The 20,811-nt window shown below is 42.9% G+C and overlaps 3 protein-coding genes across 3 annotated transcripts; 2 read left to right on the top strand and 1 right to left on the bottom strand.

The window, feature by feature from the left end:
* The first annotated feature begins 527 nt into the window (after positions 1-527).
* On the top strand, positions 528-11,304 carry rfc1 (replication factor C (activator 1) 1). Its single transcript, XM_068592127.1, has 23 exons — positions 528-634; positions 1,088-1,240; positions 1,326-1,401; positions 1,590-1,706; positions 2,259-2,563; positions 2,676-2,753; positions 3,307-3,384; positions 3,578-3,946; positions 4,033-4,146; positions 4,228-4,407; positions 4,603-4,707; positions 5,060-5,486; positions 5,614-5,729; positions 5,894-6,008; positions 6,372-6,460; positions 6,732-6,869; positions 7,056-7,151; positions 7,223-7,476; positions 7,604-7,721; positions 9,080-9,225; positions 9,854-10,067; positions 10,162-10,344; positions 10,741-11,304. Exons 1-23 carry the CDS (start codon positions 632-634, stop codon positions 10,843-10,845), a joined length of 3,579 nt encoding a protein of 1,192 aa, XP_068448228.1. The 5' UTR covers positions 528-631; the 3' UTR covers positions 10,846-11,304.
* Positions 11,305-13,245: 1,941 nt separating this feature from the next.
* LOC137794802 (type-2 ice-structuring protein-like) lies at positions 13,246-14,652 on the top strand. The gene is made up of 5 exons (XM_068591819.1): positions 13,246-13,344; positions 13,665-13,813; positions 13,926-14,042; positions 14,139-14,247; positions 14,488-14,652. Exons 1-5 carry the CDS (start codon positions 13,284-13,286, stop codon positions 14,556-14,558), a joined length of 507 nt encoding a protein of 168 aa, XP_068447920.1. The 5' UTR covers positions 13,246-13,283; the 3' UTR covers positions 14,559-14,652.
* A 1,723-nt stretch (positions 14,653-16,375) lies between these two features.
* Positions 16,376-20,811, bottom strand: rpl9 (ribosomal protein L9). Its single transcript, XM_068592180.1, has 8 exons — positions 20,773-20,811; positions 20,113-20,159; positions 19,877-19,992; positions 19,343-19,438; positions 18,692-18,824; positions 18,239-18,319; positions 17,153-17,282; positions 16,376-16,482 (listed from the first exon to the last, which is right to left on the bottom strand). Exons 2-7 carry the CDS (start codon positions 20,156-20,158, stop codon positions 17,176-17,178), a joined length of 579 nt encoding a protein of 192 aa, XP_068448281.1. The 5' UTR covers position 20,159; positions 20,773-20,811; the 3' UTR covers positions 16,376-16,482; positions 17,153-17,175.

Raw genomic sequence — 20,811 nt, 5'->3', positions numbered from 1 at the left:
TTGTATTTGTTCAGCTTTTTTGGAGTAGTGTCAATGTGAGTTACTAGAGATGACTCACAAAGCAGTTTGACCCGTTTCTGAGAACTTCAAGGGCCTCTTCCCAATTATTCTTTTCCCATTAAAATGTGTCTTTTATTCATCAAATGGTCTGAAAATAATAAGGGTAATTTAATACTATGCTCTTCATGATTATAATACATTTGATTGAATTGTGGGTGATTTATTGAATTTAATGACGTGTGTTGTCCTCTGGGGTCAAAAAGACCTTCAGAGGTCATATACTTTTATATAAACAAGGTCTATTGGCCCTAAATTCAATACAAAGAGAAACAGTTGTGGTAATGGACTAAAGGTGTAAAACAGAATTGAATGACAATGTACACTTTTTGCTTTAATACCTCTGTTTGCTGTCCCCTTGCTCGTGTTCTTTTCTTTTCATAATTTTGGTTGATTACTTTGTTTTTCTTTAACAAAATAAGTGATGGATAAAACTAAACGCACGTTCAGTGACGCACGTGACGCACTACCGGTGCTGCGTCATCTTCAGGCGCGGACTCCAGCTTCGCGCCAAGCAGTTGGTTCATTTTCTGACAACAAGCCTGTCCCTGAACTGCAAAAAAGCCTGTTTATAATGGTAAGTTACGCATGTAAAGGACTCATTCGCTCTGTGTGCAAGCTGCCGACATGAACACCGTGGTTACAAAACGCAACAAAACAATACACAATCCTGTTAAGCGCTTAGTGTTAGCTAGCTACAGCTAAAGATGGAAAAGTAGTCCTCAAAGCGAGTGGAAGTTGAGCGCGCAACACTTTATTATAGTCGGTGTTATCCTGTCACAGTTGGCACACAACAGCACACATGTGCCTGCTGTTTTGTTAGTTTAAATGACGCCCTTTATCCTAAAAGAAATTTAAAAAATAACTCAAGAAAGGAGAATCTTCTAACTGTAAAGCATCTTTTGCACGCAGTGCAACGCTGTAGTTAAGTGACGTCAGAAGGACAGCGGCGCAGCTGTGATCTGTTCAGTTCATTTCGTTATCAGCTGTAATAAAACATCGTAACGTTACCTGTCGACTCTGCACGCAGGACATCAGGCGCTTTTTTGCACCGACGTCAGACAGGTGTGCGGTGCAGAAACCAGCTCCCAATGGAAACGTCAAGACAGAGGAGAAGAAGAAGAAGAATCCGCTCTCTCCAGACGAGGAAGTGAAGAAGAAGAAGAAAAAGGAGACCGCCAAGGCAAGGAAATGATGTTGCCTGACCACCTTGCAGCATTCATCCGTTTCATTATCCATCATGTTTCATCGTGGTTCATGTGCTTCAGGTGAAAAGATCCAAACCAGAGGAGAAACAGAAGGACAATGAGAAAAAACGGAAGAAGCACGCAGTCATAGAGTCCGGTATGTATGTTGCGTGCTTCTCCATAACCTCCTGCACCACAATGCAGTCTGCGCCTCTCCTGTGTTGTTATCACATCTGAGGCACTCTGCAAAGGGGATGTTTTTTTTATATATTCGGTTGTTCTAAAGGTTTTGCCACTCGGTGGACAATGCGATTGAATTGCCATCGTGTCTTTCTGTCTCGTCAGACTCTGAGGATGAAAAGCCAGCGAGGAAGTCAAACAAGTCCCCCAAAGAGAAGGGGACGACGGGCAAAATGGAGCCGCTGCCCAAAAAAGATCCTGTGCAGTATGTCTCTGAAACAGGTAAAAGATAAAATATGATAATCCTTTATTAGTCCCTCAGTGGGGAAATTACAGGATTACCGCAACACTGCTCACAAGTAAATAAGATTTAAAGAGTCAAGTAATATAAATAAACAGATGAGTTTTTTTTTTCTTATATTGCAGACACACATGCTTGGGCTTTGACTCATGACTAATTGTCACATTTACCTTGATGACAATGAGGGGAAAGAGATGATCTGATACATAAGTATTATATTATAAGTACAGCCATAGTCTGCACATCTTTGAAATCAGACTTCCACACAGCCTGGTTTGTCATACCAGCAAGATCCTCTTAGAAAAAGTCATGAAAAGTGATCTCTAGAAAAGAGTGGGAACCCTGAGCTGATTAAGCAGAAACTATATTTAATATGCTTCAGTGATTAATATGAAAAGAAATCGTTTGGAAGTGCAACAGGCAAAATGCAACCATCCATTAAGAATTGGGGAAACTCTAAACGCATTAGTAGGAAGATGGGTCCAGCTTGAATATGAGGAATTTATTTAGATTTCTCTTTCTTTTGTTTGTAGACTCAGACAGTGACAACTTTCAGACTTTGAAGAAGGTCTCCAAACCCAAGCAGAACGGTTCGGACAAAAAGGCGGCCAAACCAGGTGCGGGCGGTGCTCCGCCGGGGGTCAAAGAGGGGCTGAGGTCCCCGGCAAAGCCCTCCAGCGCGCAGGGGAAAGCCGCGGGGAAGTCTCCCGTCACCCCAAAGTCGGCGCCGCCTCCTCCATCCCGCAAACAAACCCCCACCTCAGTCCTCGACTACTTTGGCAGTGCGGCCGTTCAGCGCTCGGATAAGAAGCTCGTGGCCAGCACCAAACGAAAGGCCGTGAGTGCTTTTTACATCCCAAACCAAACCTTTTCCCCAGCCTTTCGTTGCAGTGTGAAATAAGAATCTGTTTATAACAACCTGACTTTGTGAAAACTCACCTTCTTCTCAGCCAGCACAGGAAGCAGATGACCTGATGAGTGATGAGCAAATCGCCAAAGAGCTGCAGATGGATGAGGACATGATGGAGGTAGCCGGATCCATACAACAGCTGCTCGTTCATTGCACTCGTAGTTAAAGCTGAAACAAGTAGTCGGTTGACAGAAAACGTGTTTTAATCGTTCTCGTTATCAGTTAACCTTTTTTATGATCTTTCATTGCCAAGATTTATAGACTTATTATTTATTTATTTCATATGAATTGTAACCTGAATACCTTTTTAGTTGGATAATACAAACAGAATAGGCTATGTTTGGCCGTGGAAAATGATAATGGTGTTTATTTAGAAATATGCTATTACATTAAAATCTTATATCAAATCTTTAGATTCATTCATAATAAAAAATAGTCGTTGGTAATTTATTATGTGTGCCTGCCTGCAGGAGTAGGATAGCTGGTGCTCTCATAGAAAACCTGCAAAAGACTTAAAAAAGTGAATCGTTTGGAGATTTACTAAAATTATTATAATATGTTTGCTTCAATACTTGACTGTAAAAAGTCCCAGGAGAAACATAGACCACACATTTTGCTTTTAGTCAAAGTCTGCTTTTTCATTCTCGCCTTCTTGATCCAACCTCACTCAGCTGGAGAAGCAGATCCACGAGGACGAGGAGTTTGCCAGAACTCTGGCCATGCTGGATGAGGAGCCTCAAGCAAAGAAGGTCATATAAACATACAACAGCACAAAATAACCTCTGCTTTTTAATCTTGGTGGTTGGTGAATATAATTGTGTGTGTGTGTGTGTGTGTGTGTGTGTGTGTGTGTGTGTGTGTGTGTGTGTGTGTGTGTGTGTGTGTGTGTGTGTGTGTGTGTGTGTGTGTGTGTGTGTGTGTGTGTGTGTGTGTTCTATGCAGGCTCGTAAAGGCTCCGATGAGAAGCCAGCCGCTGCTGCGCTTCCCAAAATGAGCCGGACAGACTCCGCTGCCGGCACCAAGAGCGGCCGGTCGCAGACCGACTGGAGGGGCAGCACGTCAGAGGATGTGATTGGCCCGACTCCTACAAAGGACCCCGGCCCCGTCAAAGCCAGCTCCAAACTGGCCCTGATGAAGAAAAAGGACGAGGAGCAAGACGACGGTCCAAGGAGAAAAACGCCCGATTCGCACACAAAAATGCAAATCTCTCCCAAAAAGCAGCCCCTCGCTTCGTCGAGCTCGAACAAGAAGGCCGCTCCCAAAACGGGAAGCACACCTGCCACGGTTAAAACGTCTCCCGAGAAACCAGAGGTGAGCGACCACAAAAGCACACGAACGCAAAGTAAAACGACTCAAAAACACGTTACAACGTCCTTTCTATCTCTCAATCCGAGTAGAGCACAAGTACGAGTCCCGAGGACGCGGAGAAGAAGAAAGTCAACTCGGCAGCTTACAGGAACTTCCTCAACAGAGATGGACCACGAGCTCTCGGCTCCAAGGAAATCCCACAGGTAACACACACAAACACACACACATGCATGCATATATCAGACCTTCCTTCATCTTGTTCCTAATCGGCTTGTGTTTTCCAGGGTGGGGAGAACTGTTTGGAGGGCTGCATGTTCGTGCTGACGGGGGTCATGGAGTCCATGGAGAGGGATGACGCCAAATGCCTCATCGAGCGCTACGGAGGCAAAGTGACGGGCAACATCAGCAAGAAGACCACGTACCTGGTGCAGGGCAGAGACAGCGGAGTCTCCAAGCTCGAGAAGGTGACCGACCTGATCAGGACTAACTGAGTCGCCCAGAGGAGAAAATGTGTGATGATTGAGGAGGGCACTGATTGCTGATGACTTTTTTTTTTTAATCGTATGAACCCCTGATGCGTCTGCTGCATGATAGATGCAATGGGAGCGCATCAGAGCTCTAATAATACGGTGCGTATGTACGATTGGGTTCCTGCTCAGGCGGAGAGTTTCGGCACCAAGATCCTTGATGAGGATGGTCTGCTGGAGCTGATCAGGACCAAACCAGGGAAGAAGTCAAAGTACGAGATCACTGCAGAGGCTGAGGTCAGCGCTTTTCTACTACCTCGTCATATCAAGTGTTAATTGTTATTTCATGCTTTATCAGAAAGTAAGATGTCAAAACTCTTTTTAAGGGAACAGGAAATCGCAAACAAATATCTCTTTATTTGCAGTGAAAGTGATTTTCCAAATGTCTTTAATCTTTATAGGGTTTTATTTATAAGTAGATGCATTAAAAATGCTTTTTGGCAAAAAATATCAAGCATTTTTGTTTACAGCAGAAGAAGCAGTTTAAGGTAAGTAGATCTTTAACCTCATATATATCATGAACGTCAGGTTTCTTTTTAATTTAAATGAATGTGTTGTAACTAATCTACAATTTTTTAACCAATTTTAGAGCAAAGCCTCAAAGACCAGGACCCCCCCGAGCAGGACATTGAAGAGCACCCCAAAAGCCCAGAAGATCTCTCCCTCCATGGGGAATTCCCGGTCCCCTCACACCCCGAGCCCGTCAAAGACCGGCCTGGCCCGAGGCCACGGCGCCAGGACCAGAAGTGGCGGCACTCCACCTAAGAGAGGCTCAGGTCCCGCAGCCCGCCGGGACCTCGGCCTCTCTTCCCCCTCGTCATCCTCAGCCCGAGGAAAGTCATCCCCGGCGGCGGCGATGGCGGACGACGTCAGTCTGCTGTGGGTGGACAAGTACCGCCCGCGCTCTCTGAAGGCTGTGATTGGTCAACAGGGAGACCAGAGCTGTGCCAATAAGCTGCTGCGCTGGCTGCAGAACTGGAACAAACACCACAGCGGGGGCTCGTCCAAGCCAGCAGGTAGTAGACGGTTCCTCTCTTTGCGTCTCGAGAACAATTCAGAGTAATGATTAAAAGAGAACTAGATTCCCGAGCTCAGTTTGGATCTGAGAACTGTATCCGCTTTAAACGGCGTGTTGCTGTGCAGCCGCGAGGTTCGGGAGGTTCGGAGGAGGGAAAGACGATGGATCAGCGTACAGAGCCGCGCTGCTCTCTGGACCTCCGGGCGTGGGGAAGACCACCACAGCAGCTCTAGTCTGCGAGGTCAGTCCGACAACGCACACAGGGCGGGCTTCAAGTGCTTTCCTTTGTATTCACAATAATCTGTGTATTTTTGAAATATTGCTGCACCCTTGACTTTAAATTAAACGTTTAACTTTGACCTCTGCCTCCTTTTTTCGGGCTAATCCTCTCCACTGTGTCTGCAGGAGTTGGGCTTGAGCTTCGTGGAGATGAACGCGAGCTGCACTCGCAGCAAAAACAGTCTGAAGCAAGTCGTCGCGGAGTCGCTCAACAACACCAGCATCGAGAGCTTCTACAAAGGTGATTCCCTCTTTTCATTGTTTTCACTGCGATTCCGTCCGTTACACATTTGAACCGACTCTAGCCTTTACTGCTGTTGAGAGGGGCGGACTGACCGTCTTGTGATGCGGTGTGCTAATATTTTGCCCCAAGCTTGTTAAGGTACTCAGGAGAAAGCTTTGTTGTCACATACCATGCATGCAGGACAACTGAGGAGGATTTGGGAAATCAAAGCGATCAAATTAGTTTGACCCAAGAATCGCTTACTGATTACTTAGAGATAATAAAGCAAATTAACTCAAAAGTAAAATGATCTCCTCTTTGAGGATGAGCATTGTCCCAATGCGTGAGCGCTTTGTGTGACTGTGGTTGTGTGTTTCGTAGGCACCTCTCAGACAGTGAGCAGTAAACACGTCCTGATCATGGATGAGGTCGATGGCATGGCCGGCAACGAGGACCGCGGAGGAATACAGGTTAAAAAAAACAACCAAAAACTTTCTCAAAATATGATGAGGTTAGAGGGATGGTTGATCTTAATTTGTAGATAAAAATATGGATGTTTAACGGAAAAAAAGAAACTTGGGTTCATGTGTTCAATTTGTGCTGACATTGGTGCGTCTATTTGCGTCTGTTTTTAAACGCATTTAAAAGCATGGCTGTCAAATCTGCATATTTATTGACGATAACTGCTCCTAGGAGGTGTGCTGCCTCTCGTACTGACCTCTGACCCTTTGCCTCCTGCAGGAGATGATCGGCCTGGTCAGAAGTTCAAAGATTCCAATAATCTTCATGTGCAACGATCGTAACCACCAGAAGATCAGGTCACTGGCCAACTACTGCTTCGATCTGCGCTTCCAGAGGCCGCGAGTAGAACAGATCAAGGTAAACACACACACACACACACACACACACACACACACACACACACACACACACACACACATATATCCACACGTGCCAAGCATTCGGCTTAAAAACAGGTTGAGGACACGAGACACAGAAGCCACAGACAATAACCACTTTCCCCGCTCCTTTGACTATTTTCCATTCTCCTTTTTAATCTTTCAGGGAGCCATGATGTCCCTCGCCTTCAAAGAGGGAATCAAGATCCCGCCTCCAGCTCTTAACGAGATGATCCTCGCCTCCAATCAGGACGTCCGACAGGTAAGGATGAGGATAATTCTCCGCTCGCGAACCCTCTCGCCGTGCTGACTGTGTTTGTTTTCATCTGCCAGGTGATCCACAACCTGAGCATGTGGTCGGCCAAAGACAAGGTGATGACGTACGACCAGTGCAAGTCCGACGCAACCGGTGCCCGCAAGGACATCAAACTGGGGCCGTTTGATGTCTGCCGGAAGGTGTTCTGCTCCGGCGAGGAGAGCGCCCACATGAGCCTCATCGACAAGTCGGACCTCTTCTTCCACGACTACTCGCTGGCGCCGCTCTTCGTCCAGGAGAACTACCTGCACGTTCGGCCGAAGGCCGCCGGGTGAGAGAGGCCTGCCGTTTTCCTGTCTCTCTGTGCCGAGCTAATTAAACGCACAAGAAAGTGGAACAAATATCTGCCGGGGACGTGGAACAAGTCTCCGTAATATTCAGTGTGCCTCTTCTCACAGCGGCGACCTGAAGTCCCACCTGGTGTTGCTCAGCAAGACGGCTGACTCCATCTGTGACGGAGACCTGGTGGACCGACAGATCCGCTCTCGCCAGAACTGGTCGTTGCTGCCCACCCAGGTAACACACACACACACACACACACTCACACTCACACTCGTCAGGGTTCTTACACGCATGGAAAACCTGGAACAGTCATGGAGTTTTTAAATGGTTATTTCAGGCCTGGAAGAGTCCTTGAAAAACATGAAATCCCCCAAAGTTGTGTAAATGTGTTATATTCATGACGTTCATTTGCGCCGAGTTAGAAATAATTAATATGCTTTTAAAAGAAAGAGGCTCAAAATATAAGCAGGCATACATACAGGCGTCTATATAAATGTTTATTCTTTTAATCAAACTATTGTCTCTCATTCATTCGTGTCATTTAAGGTTTACTGTAAGCTGTGAATCCTCATTGTTATTTTAAATACTACATTTTATCGCTTTTTACTGTTTACACACAGATTTCTCTACATGTTTGCGGAAGGGGCCGCGAGTCTGAGTCAAACATCTGGCCTCTGCCGAGAGAGGCGATGATTTTGAGTTGTAACCCAGCAGGAAGTGTTTGAATGACCATATTCAACAAGACCACAGTTTAAACTTTCAGCGTAATCTTTATAGTGTAATTCAGCCCTCCTCCATCACTTCCCATCAATCAGACCCGCTGGTTGAAACTCAAACAAAGCCCATCCGGCTTCCCAAACATGGTCTGTTCTTTTGGTGTAGCGAGGTCAAAATAGCCTTTGACAGAACACACATTTCCTGTAGGCGGTATGTGTTTACTCGACCCAAGTTTCATGACACTGTCATTGTCAACTTCCTAAATATTTGTTATGAAACCAGATGTGTTCAACATAACAAGTTACATATCACTTTGTCCTTATGATTCCAAATGTAAGGCGTCCAAACCATGTTATATGAGGATTTTCTCCAAGAATGAATACAAGCAGTCAGAACTCTTTAATCTGAAACCTAATCCTAGTCCCTGATGACGACCTGTGTCGGTTTTAACGCTTAGGCCGTTTTTCTTCATTTCTTTATTTTGCCTGTTTGATGAATCTTTTTGAAGGAAACGAGCATCATGTATTTTTATTTGAAAACCATATTCCATCAATGCAACGATGTGATCACCACACGCACTTCTACTTCTACACCTTCAGTAATCTGAATCACAAGTCCTCCACCTTTTTTATTAAGTCATATTATTTCATTTTTTTTATATCATGATATGAATTTTTATGACGTACATTGTTTTTTATGTGATAGAATATACTTTCCCCTTTTTTTATGACCTTCGTTTTTGGCTTTTTATAGTTTATTTTTTCTAAGACATAAAATGGTGATGACATTTAAATGTATTTAAACGTTCCGGTGTCGGGGCAGCAGAGATTCATCGTTGTGCCGGTGTGTGTCTGTGTGTGTCTGTGTGTTCGTAGGCCGTCTATGCCAGTGTGTTACCAGGCGAGCTGATGAAGGGCTACATGAGTCAGTTCCCCACCTTCCCCAGCTGGCTCGGCAAGCACTCCTCCACCAACAAGCACTCCCGCATCGCCCAGGAGCTCGCCTCGCACATGTGCTTGAAGTGAGTCGGCCTCGACCGCTTGCCTGTTTTTTATTTGTTTTATTTACACAATTCCAACAATAAAAATCACAACAGAGATAAATGAATATCACAGTGCAGGAAGAGACAAAAAGGGCTTATTTGAAGCCTCCAACTATTTAACATATTAAAATGTTACAAACCTAAAATGAAAATGCATAAGATAGACAACAGAAGAAAAGAAAGAATAATTATGTGATTATATCGAGTCTGTGTAGGCGTGTGTGTGCATGTGAAAGTAAGCATGGCTTGGGTTTGTTCAGGGATATTGGATTATACCCCTGTGGTATTTCCTAAGCGATGGTAATGCTACAAGTCCCCATGAGTGAAAACAGCTAAACATTTTGATATAACAGTCAAAACAAGAAAGACATGAACACTAATCCATAAAACACTTTTACAAAACAGCAATTAGACTCTTTTAGGCAACTTTTGAAACTTTGTATAGAAGGATATTTCTTTGTTCGGTGGGAAAAGTCATTCCATAATTTGGTTTCCCGAAATCCAATAAAAAATTGACCTATGCTAGTCGGTAATTTCTCTGTAACTATTTGCACGCACGAGCGCATTCGAGCACACCTGAGCGTGTCGTTGTGTTGGGCTCGTGCAGGACGCTGTGCAGCAGGCAGGCGGTGAACCTGGACTACTTGTACTACCTGCGGCAGGCGCTGCTGAGCCCCCTGCAGAGGCTCGGAGCGGAGGGCGCCGCTGACGCCGTGCAGCTGCTGGACAACTACCAGCTCATCAAGGAAGACGTGGACAGCATCATGGAGGTTAGCGTCTGGGGCGGGCAGCCAGACCCCTACTCCAAACTGGACTCTAAGGTCAGTAATGGTCTTATTTCGGTCTTGGGCATGAGAGGTCGGGGGGGTCTATGTGTACTCCACGACTTGAGACACACCGACGTCTTCCTTGCAGGTGAAAGCAGCGTTCACACGAGCTTACAACAGAGAAGTCCACCTGACGCCGTACTCTCTGCAAGCGGTGAAGAAGGGCCGCGGCGGTGGCGGCGGGGGGGAGGCTGAGTTGGGAGGAGAGGACGTGGACAACGAGGCGCGGGAGTCCGAGGACGAGGGCGTCAAAGCCGACGCCATGATCAAAGTAAGACAGCGGGATGCCGATGAAGGAGCTTTTCGTATCGGGGTTCGTACGGCCATGAAAAACCTGGAAAAGTCATGGAATTTTAAAATGCTAATTTCCAGGCCTGGATTAATCGTGGAAAAAAATAAAATCCCAAAAGGCATGGAAATGTGTTATATTCATATGTTCATGTTGTTTATTTACGCTGAGTTTGAAAGAACTGAATATGCTTTTAAAAGAAAGATATAAGTACTCTTTAAGAGTCTATACATACCAAGATTGCACCAAATGTTTGGTCATGGACATTTGGTTTAAAGTCATGGAAATCCGTTGGTCCAAATGTGTAAGAACCCTGGCGTGTCTTGTTTTATATCTCGCCCTGTTGACGCGTCGCCCGTGTCTTGTTCCTCTCTGCAGCAGAAGAAGAAGGCCAAAGCGACCAAGGAGACAAAGAAAGAGAAGAAGGAAGATTCTGGGAAGGGCAAAGGCAAGGGGAAAGGACAAGGCAAGGGGAGGAAATGACCGATGACCAGAGGAGGAAACCCTCCCTGGTCTGCCTCCCTCCGCCCCCACAGACTGTAATATTCTTGCAGCGATCCTCAAGCGAGGATCGGAAAGTAGAGTGTTGTTACTGAAGGCAACTAACGCTAACCCCACCGAGCTAGTAAGAAAGGTTTCCACTTTTTTAACTTCCCCTCGAGTTTTTCCCTCAGAGCGGACACATGATGTACATCCTCTGCTTGTTCCATCCATCATCATGTCTCTACATCTCCAGAGCGACGCGTCTCATCAGGAGTGTAGCGCATTTCTTGCGTCGTCAGTTTGTGGATGTCGAGGCTGTAAATAATGTGACTCTGCTCTCTTTGCTCCGACGACGAGACAGAAATGTTTCATACGGTTAGCACTGATGTTCTTTGTAAATTGCAATTTTTGTAAAAAAAAGAAAAACATTTCATGAGGATTAAAAGGAGAAATATGTCACTCAGGAGTGTCAGCGATTGATTTCTTTTAGAAAATGGTTTCAGGGAGGTTTTCTTTATTTTAAAGATTTAATATCAAACTGAGTTGTTAATTAATTATGTTTGACGTACAGTACTATGAGATTTGTATAACTTTTTCCTACAGACTAAACTATGACTTGAGATGAAATGTTCAGTTAGTTGCTTTCACACTATGGAAATATTTGTTAAATTACCAAAATTAACCCTCAGATGTCCTCCCATTTGACTTTGAGTGTTTGTCCTCTAATAATTTTATTGTTTTATTATTTCAAAAAATAATTATTTAAGCAAAGAAATATTAATATATTTAAACTCAAATGTGCTGTGTATACGAGGGAGATAATTCAAAGTTAGTTTGAAGCTTTGTGTTTTTTTATTTTGAATTCTTCTTTTGAATTATGAATCGAACTGCGACCAATGAAGCTTAACAAAAATTAGATTTTATATTAAAATACATATTCAGCCTGTTGGCTTATCTGATCTTCCACAGAAGTTTGTTGGTAGGAATGAACCAAACGTTGCATCACGCTAGTGAGTGTAACAATATTGACTTTGAGGAAAATAGTGTCGTTGACCAGAGACTTACTGAAAATCCCTCCGTCCCGCGATGCCCGTTCCCGCCATCTGGCAAATTTTTAGAGGCAAATAGAGGCGGCCCTCTCATAGCCAATCGACTGTCTGCATTCTTGTTGATATAACCTGGTTGTAAGATATTAGCATGTTGACTGGAAGTGAATCCTAAGAGTTCAATCTGCCTGAAGGTTGAAATAAATCAAGGCTTGTTTAGTGGATGTGCAGAAGTCCTGGCTAAAGATCTCCCTGGAGAACACAAAGTTGTGTCTTCAAGACGCCTGTAAACCATAAATGTTTTCACCAGGAAATGTGACTCGGTTCCTTCAGTTCATATGAAGTGATGAATGCAATGGACATCCTTTTGAAGTACCACTTATTAACGTGTGAATACTTGCCAAAATATGTCTTTTTGCCGAGCTAGCAGCCTGACTTTGGTGATCCCTTCATGTTTTCTATTTTGTGACCCTGTTGAGGTTCTGGACAATATTACAGAACTTAAATTAGCTTAACTAGGATTCATCAATATTAATACTCTATTCATGTAAACAAATATATATATATATATATATATATATATATATATATATATATATATATATATATATATATATATATATATTCAGAATAAGGTCTTTTATCATATATTTACATCACAATACGTCTGCACTTTTACTTGAGTATAGTTATTTAATACGTTTTACTTGTAATGGCTTTACCTATACATCATATTAATACTTCTACTGAAGTTAAAGATCTGAGTACTTGCACTATTAAAAACAATAAAACATGTTACAAGGAACCACCAGATATTATTGAACATATAACTATATAATATATCATTGCACCTACATATTTTTAAGTTTAAAATGCTTGAATATAATGCCCAATATAGCCCAAAAATAACCCGTACTGTTTCTGCTTAGTGATGGACTATTGAGAAATCCCCCTCATACAATATTTGCTGATATTGCAGCGGTGCCCTTGTGTACTGAACTTGATCTCCTGGTCTTTCTCTGGTCCAGTAGTCCATAAATTAGATATTTCTTTAGATTTGGTGCCCTTTGATTTGTTGACGAGTTCAAACTGATTCCAGTGTCCATAACAAAAAAAATCAATGAATCATCTTGTGAAATGCATTCGGCTGTATATATAAGAGCTGGTCTTTCCCTAGTTTAGCACATGAACGCAGAGGCAGCAGGCTGACACTGAACCAAGAGAAGATACTTCAAAGGCAGGTTTCCTCTCAGCCTCTTCTCCGTCTTGCCGAGCGCCGCAGTCACTGCGTCTGCGCTGCTGTCTTTTTAATTCATTGCAACTCTTGTGTGTTTCTCTTGTGATGCAGGGCTATCCATCATCTTCATCGCCTGCACCATCTCCACCACGAGGATGCTGACTGTGTCTCTACTGGTTTGTGCCATGATGGCTCTGACTGGAGTTAATGGTGCCGGTGAGTGTCTTACGTTCTGTGTGTAGTATCTGTCTGTAAACATATATTAATATGTAGTATATGTATACATATTTATACACTGTATGTATATTCCCAGTAATAGCAACCAAAAATTAGGATAGGCAAGATTAGAATCTGATTTTTTGTTATTTTTATCAGTAACTTAACTTGATAAAGTTTTGTTGGAGAAAAAGAAAGCTGATAAACCGTCGTTCTCTCCGCTCTGACAATAAAAAGATTAAAAACTTCACATTTCTGACAACCAGACTCGGTGGCTGCCTGTGATCGGTCGTGTTACTCACTCTTCTGTTTGTCCTCAGACGACAACGCTACAGCGCCTATTAGGAATACAGCTACACTACCATTATTGTTTCCCAGAGCAAACATTATATGTCCCAGCGGCTGGAATGTCATCGGTCAACGCTGTTACTATCATGAGAAAACACTGAAGACTTGGGCCGAGGCTGAGGTAGGCAGGATAATGAAGATGCACGGATTCAGATTGCTTTGAAACTGTTCTGATGGTATTGCCTCGCATGCTCCATTCATTTGCATCCTCTTGACTGATTTTTTAACTCCAGAAAAACTGCCAGACGCGAGGTGGAAACCTTGCATCCATCCTTAGCTATACTGACCAGAGTTTCCTTCTGGGAAAAATAGCTAATATTGCTTGGATCGGAGGCTCCGCTTGCCAGGAGGTAAAACATTGCATTGCAATGGTGTCAGAAAGAAATGATTTGTATTACATATTCACTATCTTACTATTCATATATTCTTTCCTTTCTGTTTTCTAGGCAGGTGTTTGGTTATGGACTGATGGTCAACCTATGTTTTTTGCTTCCTGGTGTGCTGCAAAACCTGACAATGAACTGAGCACTTGTTGTATGCAGTTGACTGCTGGAGGTAAATCACAACACATTAGAGCAAACTGTTCAATGACCAAAGGCAGTAGTGCTGCTTAGTACATTTGGTTTATCTTGAGATCAATACTCTCAGAATTTCACATTTTAATCCCTTTTGTTCTTCAGTTCATGTGTAGCTTTGGCCTCATTATCAGTGGGTTTATCTGTGTAGTGATGAAGACAGCTTCAGGTTTAGGTCGGTGTGGCGCTGACTCACTTCTTGTGTTTTTCGTGCTTACAGTTGGCAAATGCTGGGATGACATTGCTTGTTCCAATGCCCAGGAATCAATCTGCATCTTGAGAACCCACTGAATCCCTGAGCTGACACAGAGGCAATCCGTCACGCAAACACTTTGATTCAATGGCATTGTTTGATTGTGTGCGTTTGCATATTCATCTGTGTCCGTGTCGACAGCCTCATGCCCAACCTGAAGGTTGGAAATCTCCTATCACATCTTTAATTCTTTGCTATTGTTGGAGCTGCCTGAGAGGAAGAGACGAGAAGAGCTGGAAAAGCTTCTGAGGGCTTTTAGGGCGGAATTGAATGGTTATGAAAATGGTCTTTTTATGTATGATGTCCAATTAAAAGGCTGACACGTTGAAACAAGGTGTTCTGTGAGTTTGTCAGAATTCTCTGTTCAGCTTTCTTCAAGTTCACACTTTTTCATCCCTTATGTTACAGAACAGTTATGGAATTATGACTTAAAGATGAACGTGACTACACATACGGATCACTTTCTTAACCCTTACGATCTTGTGTGTTTTGCCAAACATTCCGACACGCAGGAGACACTTTACTTGAGATTTAACTACAAATTAAAATGCTTGATGAATTATGACATAGTGTTAGCAATTTACAACCATTCACAAAGAATAATTAAGCAAGTTTTCATGCGGATGTTCATCAGGTGTAATGTTTAGCATGCTGTTGGAAGAAAAACTTATTTACTCTCTATTAACCGCAATATTAATCATTGTTTTCTCATAATGTTCACGTGTTAGAAGGCCAGTGACCTTTCATTGAACTCTCCTCTTATGACGGCGTCGACACACCAACGTAGTATCTCCTGATAAGTCATGAGACAGCAAGTGTCAATAATGCTCACCATCTTAGTTTAGCTTGTTAGCATGCTAAAAGAATTGCTAATTTTCTGCGGGTTGCCATCTTGGATTTGATTAACATACTGTTAAACTTTGCAAATGACTTTGCAGTGTAAGTTTTGAACAGTGGACGCTGCGTTACCTGAATCTGAGTTTATAGACTCCACATCCGTGAAGCTCTGAAAGCAACGACATTCAATTTGTTACATCACAATGTTTTAGTTTAGGAAACTAAATGATCTTAAAGCTGTAGAAACATCTCTTTGCTTAGTTAACCTGTTAAACTGTGGAACCAGTTTTGTATTTGTACCTTTTTCCCTGTTTGAGTTTTTTCTTCTGTTCGAGTCGTTGTAGAAACCCCAAATTAATTACAAAAACTTGTGTTTATTGTATGTATCTGTTCAGCAAAGTCTTGGAGAAAAAATGTATATCTGCAACAAAAACAAACACTTTATAAAAGATATTTTGATCATAATTATGAACATCCAGCATAATGAGGTAGATTCCCCAAATATGCCTCCTGGAGCAGTTAATAAGGCACCTTTTTGGAAAAATTAGGACCTAAAGAATCAAAAATCACAAAAAAAAAACAAAGTCTTGGCTGTTAGGGAGTTTCAGTCAAACAATTGCTGGTTTAAACATGGAAAAAATTACATATTTTATTCCAAAAGATTGTCTGAATGGTGCATGCTGGGACTTAAAATGGGAGCGGGAGGATTTCACACCGTTCCCAATTACCCATCACTTGTAGCATAGTTTTAATTTAGTCTTCTTTTTTTTTTAAATTAGTCCCCAAGCACCTTTGTTCAAATTTCAACTAATTCTCTATTCATAGATATTCGCGCTAAGGCGCCTAAACTAATGCTTTATACGAGGCCAATATAGTTTCCATGTGTTTTGGCATAATATAAATAAACTGCATTCTGTTGTGCAACCCCGGTGACAAACTAAACTCTGGACTTGTTTTCCAAGTGTGACTTGCAGCTACGTGAATCAAATAAAGGTGACAAAAAGATGCAGAAGACAGATTTGATTGGAAAAGATGGTAGTTTTATTGGTCATGACAGGACGTGGTCTTCTCGCTGACTTAGAAGCTGTCCAGGAACTTCCTGATGTCCTTTCTGACCGCGGTGGCCTGAAAAGAAAAACACACACATTACTACAAAATGCTAACTTACTGAGGCCTGAATGACAGGAGCACTTTAAAAGACGACATCGAGTCTCAATAATACAAGTAAATGAATAGATTTCAGACGCCGTGGTTAGTCTTAAATAAAGAAATGAAACTTAAGTCAAAAACGCAACAAACCGTCTGAGGCTATAAACACTCGGCTGGGCAGCAGTTCAGTAATTAATGAACATATTGCGGTTGATCCATGTATGTTTCACAAAAACTGTGGTCTCACATCAACTAAAAAGGAAATCTAAATACAGATAGCTTGCATGTACTGAGTTTCAATGTCCGGGTAAAAGAGGCATTCCTCCATTGACAGAAACATCTGTTTTCCTATTCCAGAAATTAGACTCAAGGCTGCAGCTCAGTGGTGAATTAATCACTAGTTGTTATTTTAATACTAGGAAATTAATGGAACTCCATCAACACATTTATTAACTCTGCACAGATCTAATTACATTCAAACTAAATGTGTTTTCATTGCAAAGGAAAAAAGTGCAGAACTCTAACAGAGGAAAGGGCAATTAAAGAACAGAATCATGTTGCGTCACCACCAAGACATCAGACTGAGCAAGGAACATGCAAAGACATGCAAAGATACAGAGAACAGGCTTGGGAAGCATTGTCTGACCTCAACGAGCGCAGATGTAACTTTTACTTAGTCGGGTCCACGACTGTTCCCTTCTCAGACACGTAGATACCATCCAAGAACTTTCTGATATCCTTATTTTTGACTGTGGTGGCCTGTTGGATCAGAGCAGCTGGAACAGAGAGACGTTGGGATGATGAGCAACACAACGATGACAGAGGAGGTTCAAAAAGAGACTGGGGGAAGATCAGGAAGTAGGATGACGACAGCCGGGATGTTTTGGCTCCGTGTTTGACATTTGTAAGGATGTGATGGTAGTCAAGTCTACATCATATGACAGGTGAGATTTTATAGATGAGCCTAAACCTTTTAGGTAATCAAAATGCATTTGGCAAAATTAAACATTAACTATCTGGTGTCAGGGAGGAAAGGTGCTTGCAATAAAAAGACACCGACTGTAGAAATACAAATTAAACTTTGGTACAGTGATAGTATATTTTGCACAATATGTTCAAAAGTAGACAATAATAAGGTGCCGACATCCTTTAGATTATAGACCACTGAAGTCAGTGGGTTGCAAGATGTAACTGAGACATTGCAAGCTGGAAAATATCCTTTTAGGCCATTTTTTTCTTTGCTTCAAATTATTTTTGTCTAAAAGTTGTTCAAGTCACTTGTTCCAGTGCTCACAAGTCAGCACTTTGCTTTACTACTAAGCTAAATTGTTTTGGGAAGGTCTGTCTTGTTGCAATTAAATACGGTATTTTTAGCTGGAATTAACAAAATGTCACCACATACTGTACATTTCTAATATAACTACAATTTCCATCAATGACAAAGCTATGAATGCACCTGAAATGGTAAAGAGGAAGCTTCCTACCGACGGTATTACTACACCGAGCTTCAAAGCAGCATCAATGGACTAAATTGATTCTAATCAGGGATCCTGCTGAGGGAATATCTACAAACAACCCCACATTTAGGCTGAGGAGAGGTTTACGTGTGGGTCTGAACATGGGGGAAAGGATCCTAGCAGAGTTGGGTAGCGATACCAATCCTTCAGCTCTGTTGTGGAGAAAAGCTTCTGTGCCACATATAACAGCTGGAGAGAAAAAGGCGACAGCGTACCCGAGTTTGACACCAGCTCAATGTCGTTGCCCTCCAGCACCAGCTCGTCCTTCTGGGCAGCTGACAGTGCACAATTCACACCTGGGGAAAGCGATGGAAGATATGATTCTAACATTCACAAAGGGCTTAAATTACCGTCACACATTGGAACAGTAAAGACTGTAAGGGGTAAAACAGGCTTGCCTTTTACAGCCCGCTATAGGAAAAGATCATTGCATCAAAATGCCTCACATTTACCCACAGAGATGGGGCTGCGGTGCAACAGTATTTTACATTTCTGTGCAGAAATTGCAGTGATTCTGTTCTCTGGACACTCACCCCTAAACAAACAATATCTATATGGTGTTTAAATTAGCTCTCAATTAAACCACTTCTCAGAAACTTCTACAGGAAATAATTACAATATTATTGGACCCCAACTACAATATTCCCCAAAACTTGCAGCAGACTCACCTGCCCTCATCCTAACACGGCGGATGTACTTCTCTCCCAGGAAGTTCCTGATCTCCACCATAGCTCCAGTCTCCTGAATGACGACGTTGATTGGGAAATGGGCGTACACTGACCGCATTTTGTACCGGAAACCCTGCAGTGAGACAGAAGCGACAGAGGCGCTGAGTCGAGGCAAACTATAGCTATTGTTCTCCCAACAATAACCAGCCAGGCAGAACAGAAATCATGACTACAAAACATAAAAGTACAATTTTGGCAATAACTCAAATGGCATCAGGCAAAACTCAACTGTACTCCCCTCAGCTTCTGCCAATCGGCTTGTAGCTCCATCACTGCAAGCTAAACACTTAAGGTCATGACTGTTTGCTTCCTGGCTCCTTGATGGTGGAATGAGCTCCACATTGACATCAGGAAGTCTCTGCATCTTACATCTCAAACTAAAAACACATCTTTTTTGACTACGCCTTGAATAAAGAAGGTAGCGCAGTAGCAGCACTTAAATGTCTTTTACTGATGGCACTTTGTAGTTTGACTTTATTGAAGAAATTGAACTTTCCTGATTCTTCTTGTTCTGAGTTTGTTATCGCGGTGGAATGCACTTTTTGTAAGTCCCTTTGGATAAACCGTCAGCTCAATGAAATGTAGTCTCACCAATGTGACTCCCTTGATCATGTTCTGGACGTGGCTGCAGATGGTGCGGACTGTGGCCAGCTCCTTTCTGTTTCCCCACCATTTATCCACACGAAGCTGAGGAAGACAGTACGGCAATTCAGGACTTTCACTATCGCGAACACAAAAGCAACTACAAGACATTTACTGACATCTCTAGGATATTGATAACGGACAGGTCAATAAATACAGTAAATGCTAGTTGCAGCCATAAACTGTACATCACCTACAGACACCAGGACCCTCAACAAAAAGCAGTAACAGAGCTGATCAACAGTATTGAGCTGGCCTTCCGAGTCATTTAGGTGCACAAGGTTATTGATATTCAACTTACTGGTCATTTTACAAATGTCTGACAGTTATGATTAGGCAGTAATGAACTACTAAGATGAGTTTTTGAACATTTACACTATTATACAAGGGAGGGAACTCGCCAGTGGTCTGAGAGCCTGCCTACACATTGCTGGTACCGTATCAAACTCTAGTGTTTCCTAGTGGAACCGTGGGGCTCATTACCTTCTTCTGTTTCTTGCCCAGCATACTGAGCTCCAGGTTGATGTGGTTGAACTCCCTGACGAGTTTTCCACGGGGTCCCTTGACGGTTACTGTCCGTCCCTTCAACCTCACCTCGACTGCGAGGAACAGAGAGAGAGAGACAAGGAGAGACAAGCGTTTAGAAGTCAGACTCCACACAAGTTGAGGTTAAAAATGGGTTCACTCAAAACCACAGGCGTCAGTCACCGGTGTCTTACCATTGTCGGGGATGTCGACAGTCTGACTGCTGAGAATGGTCTTCATTCTGTGGGAGAGAGGCAGTGAGTTTGTTTAATGCTAGGAAGCTTATTTGCGTCCTCCATGATATGATACAGTTATGCTCCTCAAGTTCAAGTTAAGGGGTTTCGACGTTGACCCGCCATGTTGCACATCCCAATACTACGGGACAATGTCCGGTTTCACGTGAAAACGCGGCCCCAGTACAGAGCTGCCACACTGCGCTCTCACTCAGCTAGCAAGCTAGCATCTGTGCTAATGCCAACGAAGCGCTCCGTCAGGCCACACATGTGTACCACCGAGGAGGAACACTTAAGCTACATAGTAACGTGATTAGAGTCTGTCGCCACAAGAACACGTGATAGTATTTTATAAATGATAGTGTTGAAAGTGCAACGGCCCTGAGCACGGAGACCCGGCGCTACAGCACCAGGCCTCAGCCAGACAGCGTAACGTTAACCAATGGAAAAACAACCAACATATTTCTCAACAAACCTAAAGTAAAAAGGCAAAATACTGTTTATGTAATGAACTACAATAATGTCCGCATATGGTGGTATACAATTCAGCCTCAAAATGCGTTTAAATGACACAGATGGAGTTAGATGAAACCCACGGAACAGTTTCTCAGCTATCCTCACCTCGTCGGTAGAAGAGGAAAGGGGGAAAGATGGACGTCA

This window comes from Clinocottus analis, unplaced genomic scaffold, assembly GCF_023055335.1.
Source record: "Clinocottus analis isolate CAN_PGR_092001 unplaced genomic scaffold, fCliAna1.0.p SCAF_26, whole genome shotgun sequence".
NCBI lineage: Eukaryota > Metazoa > Chordata > Actinopteri > Perciformes > Cottidae > Clinocottus > Clinocottus analis.
The sequence above is the reverse complement of the archived record's forward strand: the minus strand, read 5'-3'. Positions and strand labels throughout refer to the sequence as shown.

Bases quoted from the DNA above. Each gene is read 5' to 3' on its own strand.
- LOC137794802 (XM_068591819.1), top strand. From the start codon at position 13,284: ATGCTGACTGTGTCTCTACTGGTTTGTGCCATGATGGCTCTGACTGGA. The intron at 13,814-13,925 runs GTAGGCAGGATA...TTTTAACTCCAG, and splicing joins AGACTTGGGCCGAGGCTGAG to AAAAACTGCCAGACGCGAGG. The intron at 14,043-14,138 runs GTAAAACATTGC...TCTGTTTTCTAG, and splicing joins GAGGCTCCGCTTGCCAGGAG to GCAGGTGTTTGGTTATGGAC.
- rfc1 (XM_068592127.1), top strand. The intron at 3,385-3,577 runs GTCATATAAACA...TGTTCTATGCAG, and splicing joins AGGAGCCTCAAGCAAAGAAG to GCTCGTAAAGGCTCCGATGA. The intron at 7,152-7,222 runs GTAAGGATGAGG...TTCATCTGCCAG, and splicing joins CCAATCAGGACGTCCGACAG to GTGATCCACAACCTGAGCAT.
- rpl9 (XM_068592180.1), bottom strand. From the start codon at position 20,158: ATGAAGACCATTCTCAGCAGTCAGACTGTCGACATCCCCGACAATG. The intron at 19,993-20,112 runs GTAAGACACCGG...TGTTCCTCGCAG, and splicing joins TGTCGACATCCCCGACAATG to TCGAGGTGAGGTTGAAGGGA. The intron at 18,320-18,691 runs GTGAGTCTGCTG...CGCTTTCCCCAG, and splicing joins CCGTGTTAGGATGAGGGCAG to GTGTGAATTGTGCACTGTCA.